Genomic DNA, 8,078 nt, shown 5'->3' with positions numbered 1-8,078 from the left:
CGCTGTGAGGGCTACTCAGCGGATTGCCCCTCAACTGTAAAAGGTCATAACTTCTGGATCGAAGGTAGTCAGAGCTAGACGAGTCCTTTCCGACCCCAGTTTAAACAGATAATTCACCATAAACTATTGCTAGGGTAAGACCCGAGTTTCTGGGGATTTTCCGGACCTGTTAGACAGAGAACTGGGCCGTAGTGAGTCCRAAGAGTTGTGAGGAGTGGGCGGGACTTACTATTGGGTAGTAACAGACAGGGGCAAGGAACAAAAGGGGCAGGTGCCCAAGCCCCCCTAACCTCTTCTCCTCTGCACGTACCTGTTATTGTGGATACGTTTGAATCACCGGATTTATACAGCATGACTAAACATAGCATACAAGTGAAAGATAAGCGGTATCAACATAAAGATAGCATAACGACGTTAGCTAGTCCGCTGTCTCATAGTAAAAGAAAAGTACCGCTTATCTTTCTTTGTGCAACTTCAACTGCCAAATAGTTGGAAGTTGTATCTCCATCTGAGATCCTCTTCTTGCAGGTTTTGCATGTTCTACTCTGTTTTTAGTTGGATATTTCATGATTGATGTACCCAAAAGAAATTACTCACAAGAGCATATCTGCTTCGAGCGTTTTTTTGTCTCTCGTCTTTTCCCCAGTTATTTTTAAATCCTGTTAATTTGATTGGTTGTGCTGCAGCTACGCACACATACATACGGAGTGTGGAAAAACAGGGACGGTCTGCGCCTGTTAATACGGAATGAGTGAAATTAATTAATGGGGCCACTTTATAATGTGTTTTATATTTTTGACTTGAGTAAAATATCAAGTCTTTTCAAGTAAAGAGCTTCAAGTCAAGTCTCTAGTCTTGATTTTAATTACTCAAGTCCGACTCGAGTCCAAGACATGTGACTCGAGTCCCCACTCACATTATTATCATGATAAATGTTAATTATGGAAAATGCAATATACTGGACAAAAACAAAGGCAACATAAAGAGTGTCCATAAAGTGAAATCTGAATATTTAAGCCATTTTAAGCTGTATTTATTAGCAAAATCTACTGTGGCCTTCACATGCTGAGCTATGATAATGAAGAAAAGCAAAGAAACTACAAACTAGACAAAAAAACCAAAAACAACTAAATGAGTTAAGCGTATGAATCAGCAATCAGCATTATTGTGAACTTACCCATCCAGGGAAAGGTGACCATGTGGGGACTCGCTGACAGAGGTCTCTCAGGATTCGGATGATGATCACGCAGGACTGAAGACCATTGGCTCTAGCCTTTTGAGGCAATACAGTTAGGTTTATAGCGTGACCAAGATTGACAAGAGATAAATGGACCAAACAAGTGAATCAGTTACATTATAGAGGTCCAATCACTACTGTGCATAATGGAAGCTTTAATACAGTTTGATGTGTTTAAGCCAAACATTTGCATTTAGCTGCCATTCCCAGTAGTCTTGTACCTCACAGTTAGTAAAGGAGTTGTGAGTTTACAAGATGTACAAGAATTAGGACTTTTCTTGCCATCCTCTAAACCCTGACCCCATACTGATTGTAGTTTCTCACAAACAAGGACTGAGAAGTACAACAGTCCACCTGAGAGAAGAGTATAGGGACTGAAAGAGGCAAAGAAATCAGAGTTCCTTTGCCCATGTTTTTTGCTCAGGTAGCAAAATCACAGGAAAGTACTCAGATGTTCCCTTTTCTCTCAATCCCTATTCTATAAAAGTTAAGGATGAAAATACAAACGTTGGACATAAAGGCATTTGTGCAAGTTATTTTGCAGCCTTATGGAATTTCATGTAGTTCATGTAATGCTGAAAATAATACAAGGATGCCAATTCAATGAGTTAAAGGATTCAGATGGGCTGAGATTTATAATATATACAATGGACATAAATCAGATTATCAGAGTGGCATCCTTGAATATAAATTTTTTTTCTTGGTTCAAATATGAACTGTCCTGTTTATTTAAAAAAAAAGAAAAAATGGTTTTAAAACTCAATTTAAAAAATACATCTCATAAGGCTACAATGAGAAAGTAAAATGATGTTCCGAACCTGGAACCACTTAGCGTGGCGCAGAGCAGCCAGAGCGTCAAGGCATTTTTGCCTGTCCAAGACGTCCGCTGGGTCTTTCACCATACCCGAGGTTACATCTAAAAATGGATTTCAAGTGTCAAAACGATGATGGGGAATGGGTGTTTGACCAGGTCAGCGAGGCTGGCATAGAACAAACACATTGCCACACATACCAATGTTTCTTTCTAACAAAACTTTATACTTAAAATGCGCTTAGTAATTAAAAAAATAAATACAGTCCGACAAAAAATGACCCTGCTGAGGAACGAAGCTGATGGTAGCTGCCTGTGTACTTCAACTAATTTTCAAATGGGTATGAAGTTACTGATTCAACAGACTCACTTAAGTGTTTAGTTAAAACTTGAGTTTTGAATAAGAACTATTTAGGCCAAAACCATTTTATCAGGTAAAAATGTGAAACTTGAATAAAACTTTTTTGCTGTGGATAGTATTTATTCACAGTAAGGTTTGAATGTCTACCAATGAGTCATATGAACTAAAAATTTTAACAATAAGAAAATGCTAAGAAGAAAAGACCTGATAAAAAGTGGCATGGGAATAGCAGGTGTGGCAAAGTTTTTGGGATGTGAGAAAACCTTGGTCAAAAATCCTTCCGAGACTGTTGGGCCATATGGGATTCACTAGTGGGACACAATCCTCTGAGGGTGGGTGAGGTGTGTGTATGAAGGATAATTCAATATTATGCAAAACTGTGTATAACTACAAATTTTAAAAAAGGAGGAAGCAATGGTTGCCAAAGAAGAATAAATGACAATTAGCCAAAAACAAAGGGATTAGATATCACTGCATGCATACCTAACATCAGTAGGCTGGAATAAGACCCCAGCGGTCATTAAAGCTCGTGCTCCGATGCAACCATAGATTCCTCTACAGAAACCTTCTTTCCTGAACTTTATACAATACTCCCCTAAGAATAATAAAAAACAATACATTTTCCACTCGTTGGCTTGATAATTTTCTCTATTTGAATTGATTTATCAGTGTTAAAATCATTTATCCTCATCTTTATTGCCAGTTGAATCTAAAATGGCAAAGAGTTGTCTTAAAGAGGAATCAATCTCAAATTTGAAAGTTTGTAAAAAAAAAAAGACAAAAGAGAGAGAGGTCACCTCAGGGGAGCACTTCAAGAACAGGGGATGTAAGCATGGTGAACCATTCACCAGCACACAAAAAGAAGATTTGTTTCCTGTGGGAAAATTACATCAATTTCCTCTGCTCTTACACAATTCCAGTTTTACTGCAGCATTTAAACAAATTCAACTCGTCTACTTCTTTGTCAAGAAATAATTCTCTTAAACTGATCTCAAACTAAATATAGGGAAAAGATGTAATCATGTCTTCCATTGAGTATAGCCAACAATACACATGGAAACAATTCCCTGAAACACAGGAAACAAAATAGAATCTCAACTTGGAATAACTAAACTCAACACAAGGCAAACACTGATCATGCTTTGTTCCAAGGATAAAAGAAAGCATTTGAGAGGTAAGAATCACAGAGCAGAAGGTGGAAGAGCAACACTGCTGGCACTTTCCTTTATTTCATTTGATAAACAAGCTAATGTGACCCATAAAACCACAATGGGAGTTACAGGTAAACTAACCAGGTTATGGAGCTCGCAGAGGCTCTTGGCTCCAGACCAGTAATAGAGGTCATGCATGTCATTGAAAAAAATGATCTGTTTAAAGAACAAAGAGGGAAAACAAGCTGTCCTGCAAACCCCAGAGAAGAGAGAGCTCCCACAATCCAAATGAAAAAAAAAAATTCTATAGGAAGATGGAAATTGATCCAACGTGTGAATCTTTGAGGAGTGCCAGCAGAACAATGCTCTTTGGGAATATCAACCAACATACTGAAACTGTTTGCATAGAGAGAGCAGAAAGACAAGAAAAAAGTGCAATGGGAAGGCTGTGATGCGTTTCCCAACCTCCTTCCCGGCACGGCTCCTCTCTGATGACCGGTGAAGTTAAAGTGATTGTCACTTGCATCTTCGGCTCGATGCAAGATGTTAGGATGATAGCCGCTTCCTCCATCGATCCCTTGACCTCATATTTGTCTGGTGTTACTAGCTGCAGGGACAAAGAGAAATTTGTAGACATAAACTGACACTAAATGGACAAAAATTTTTATTTTACCTTCCAGCCAGCTGGTTTTGTTCCAGATTATAGCATATCATATTCATATTTAGTTTCACTGTGGTTGCAGTAACTAGTGGTTATGACTATATGTGGTGCTGGGATTCAATTCTCAGCTTTATCGGTGGGACAGGTTAATCTAACTTTGGGTCTGTGAACACACAACAGAGAAGCAGCCAGTTTGTGATCATAGGAGCCAGGGTTTACATCTACAAGTGCATAGAGTGCAGTGTTTAGCCCAATCATTGATCTTTCAACAATCTGACCCGTTGATTCTGATTTTGACAGGGAATTGCTGGGAATTCTGAACAACAGTAATCCATAAAAAGTGCTAAATGGTAACCGGGGCCAAGTTCAGGCAATGTCTGCAAAGACCCTGAAGTTCTAATGGTGCAAATAGTATCAATTAAAACCATTAATATCCCTAATCGTTCTCAGGGTTCTAGAGATTCTGTGCCAAAAACACATTATTGATGACCACTGAGGTGGTGAAATAAATATTGTGGTACTACTACCTTCTGGCAACGGTTTTATGACGTTTAGCTAATTACCACATTTAGTTTGACGACATGAAATCTTGGCACTCCTGCTGTCGCCATATTTTTTTCTATCTTGAAAGATAGGCTTGACGCATGTCACGCAGAAAAGGTTCTGTTGAGTGCTGTGGGAGAGGAGTGGATGGACTGATGGAGCRGACGGACGGACAGCGTATTACAAGAAGGGGGAGGAGGTCTGACTGTACGCTAATCCCACCTCCCACCTGTAATGTTTTATTGCCATTAAACCCGAATGTTCATTATTAGAGTCTCATCCTTTATTTAGGATGAGACTCATCGGATAAACAACACTTGCAGTGAATAAGATGCAGAAAGCGTATTTAAATGATAATTTATACTTGGTTTTGATGGAGACATTTTAACAAATATAAATTGAGTATCAAAGCTCCGCGGGCATCGAGCGGCCCTCGCAGCCAAGTGCCGCTCGGCCTATAACCACCGCGTGGTCCCAGCACCGCCCCCCCCAGCCACCGCTGACGCTCTGACGGAGGAGCCTCCCCGTGTCATGTTCTGCATTGCTCACACAATACACAAAAATCTGGTGCAGATCTGCCGAGGCAAGGAGGAGATTCAACTGTACATTCAATCACACATCTCCTGGCATGTCTAGGTGATATTAAAGCTTGGTTTGCCTTGAACTTTTTAAATTTTAATGAAAACAAAACAGAGGTGATGGTGTTTGGACCCAGTGGCTCCTGTGAGTCCTCCTCTGTTGACCTGGGACCTTTGGAGGTWTATTTTAAACCYKTTATTACAGATCTTGGTTTTAAGGTGGACAGTGATTTTAAATTGGACAGCCAAATCAGAGCCGTGGTTAAGTCCAGCTTTTATCATTTAAGACGATTGGCGTCAGTGAAATATTTTCTTTCCAGGCAGCATTTTGAAACAGTGATCCATGCTTTTATTTCAACTCGATTGGATTACTGTAACTCACTTTATCTGGGAGTCAGTCAGTCGCTGCTCTCACGTCTGCAGCTGGTTCAGATGCTGCTGCACAACTTCTGACAGGAACTCSAAAGAGGGAGCATGTGACCCCTGTCCTGGCCTCACTTCACTGGCTGCCTGTATATTTTAGGATTCATTTWAAAATTCTTATGTTTGTTTTAAAATCACTGCATAATCTTGCCCCGGCTTACCTCTCTGAGCTTCTTCACCCCTACATGCCCTATCGGTCACTCAGGTCAGCAGATCAGCTGCTCCTGGAGGTACCGAGATCTAGGAGGAAGCTCAGAGGGGACAGAGCTTCTCTGTCATTAGCCCTAAATTATGGAACGACTTGCCTTTGCAGGTCAGAGAGGCCCCTTCACTGTCCACTTTTAAAGCTCGTCTTAAAACCCTTCTATTTTACTTGGCTTTCAACACCAGCGGGATATAGTTTTAAATTGTATGTTTTTGTTTTTAAACTAAGTTTTTATTTATTTTTTTATTATGTTGTGTTTTAATGTACAGAACTTTGTATCAGCTGTGGTTGTTTTAAAGTGCTTTATAAATAAAGTTGGTTTGGTTTGGTTAGGTAAACCTAGAGGGCGAAGTGGAGTCAAGTTATAATGTAATAATGTAGTTGTCGCATTCAGTATTCAGTTTTTTCAGTGGCTATCTCCATTAGCTGTGTGCAAGTTTTCTTGGCATGTTGCCCGTACTGGACTGTGTTTGAGCTTCTCTTGATGATGTTTATTATTATTTAATGTTTATTATCATTTAATAAAATGATAAACATCATCATCCTCACCACCAACAACCAGTTTATGACAGTTTAAGTTTTGGGAGAATGTATGTGTATCTGAACAGCTGGATTGATACTTTATCTAGTCACTTACGTTGGCATTAGCTGCATTGCGTTTCCAGCAGCGCAACATCTCAGGCAGATTAGCCAATGTAGAGAGGAGATACAGCTGTTTGATTAACCTAGGGAGCGCAGTGGAGTTAAGTTATGATGTAATGCTATTGGGTTCTTTAGAGGTTCACTAAAGTCAACCATAAAAGTCTGGTGGAAATCACATTAAACCTGGTTGATTTAGAGACAATCGTAGACATAGCTGGCATTGCAATTTGCTAATAAGCCACGCCAACATGCTTCAGCTAGCAGCCAACATTCACAGAGTTCATCATCATGTCATTTTATATCAATTTGCACAGCATTGAACCCATTTGAATCAGAGTAAAAGTAAGACTTACTCTATGAGTAAAAGTCTTACTCAGAGTAAGACTAGAATCCTACACTGGAATCCTGTCCGGAGTTGGATAAGGATCCATCCCAGTCAGTTTTGTGCAGCTGGACTCAAAATTCCAGCTGCACAAAACTGGAATTTTTGTGTATTGAAGTCATATTTTTGTGACTTCCCTTCTCAGGAACAGGAAGTCACAAAAACAGGTGACTTCCTGTTGGAGAGGGGTGTGGCTTAGGTGATGTCATCAATTGACCATGTGAATGTGATCAAGACTGGTCAATAATGAGACATGGAAAGTCTGATTCAGTTGTCACTTTGCCTGTAGAAGTTATTGCATTTTAATATTTCATGGCACAAAGGCAAAGTTTGACACTTAGCCACGCCCACATGCTTTGATGTATGATAATTCTTTTGATAACTTTTCATCTTCAATGTCTCAAAAATGAGCTGAGTGAGTTTGAAGTCTGTATCTCAAAAGCTGTATGAGGAGTTCAATCAGATGCGACATGTATGAAAAACAGGAAATGGCAGGTTTGATCCAAAATGGCCAACTTCCTGTTGGGTTTGGACCATGGCTCCAAGAGACTTTTTTGTACATCCTGACAAGATACACATGTGTACTAAGTTTCATAATTTTAGGTTAAAGCATGGCTTGGGGCTGATTATTTTAAATCTTCTAGGGGGCGCTGTTGGGACATTAGGCCACGCCCACCAAATATTGCACTGGATTCCTGTCCAGAGTTGGATAAAGATCCATCCCAGTGAGTTTGGTCGAGCTGGACTCAAAATCGTGGAATTCAGAGCCAAACGTATGTACATGGCGTTACAGGTCAATTCGCCACGCCGCAGGGTTGTGCAGAGACCACTAAAGGGGCAGGTGCTCAAAAAAAAAAAAAAAAAAAAGGGCCCATCTAACCGTATTTTAGGACAGAATATTAACAAAGCCTCTCAGCTTTCAAAGTTTAATAAACAATGATAAATTACAAAATTGTGAGATATATAATCAGAGCGAAAGAGAATCTCTACATAGAGCATACAACTATGCATATGTAAGATATTTTATTAGTAATTTCTTTCTGCAGGTCTATTTTGTTATGAGAAAGTTTTGCAATATTCAAAC

The 8,078-nt window shown here is 39.6% G+C and overlaps 1 protein-coding gene across 2 annotated transcripts in view; it reads right to left on the bottom strand.

Annotated features, from left to right (window-relative positions):
* The window catches only part of zfr (zinc finger RNA binding protein), an 87,137-nt gene that overhangs the window by 17,072 nt on the left and 61,987 nt on the right, over nt 1-8,078 (bottom strand). Inside the window, exons 15-17 of one of the 2 annotated variants that reach the window (XM_008419283.2) lie at nt 4,026-4,167; nt 2,056-2,153; nt 1,178-1,273 (exon numbers count right to left, since the gene is read on the bottom strand). In XM_008419283.2, the coding sequence (XP_008417505.1) occupies nt 1,178-1,273; nt 2,056-2,153; nt 4,026-4,167 (336 nt within the window). Of the gene's footprint in view, nt 1-1,177; nt 1,274-2,055; nt 2,154-4,025; nt 4,168-8,078 lie in introns of those variants that run through there. The other variant, XM_008419284.2, reaches the window with a different exon arrangement.

This window comes from Poecilia reticulata, linkage group LG9, assembly GCF_000633615.1.
Source record: "Poecilia reticulata strain Guanapo linkage group LG9, Guppy_female_1.0+MT, whole genome shotgun sequence".
NCBI classification, from domain to species: Eukaryota; Metazoa; Chordata; class Actinopteri; order Cyprinodontiformes; family Poeciliidae; genus Poecilia; species Poecilia reticulata.
Note: the sequence above shows the minus strand (reverse complement) of the source record. Positions and strands in the feature narration are given on the sequence as shown.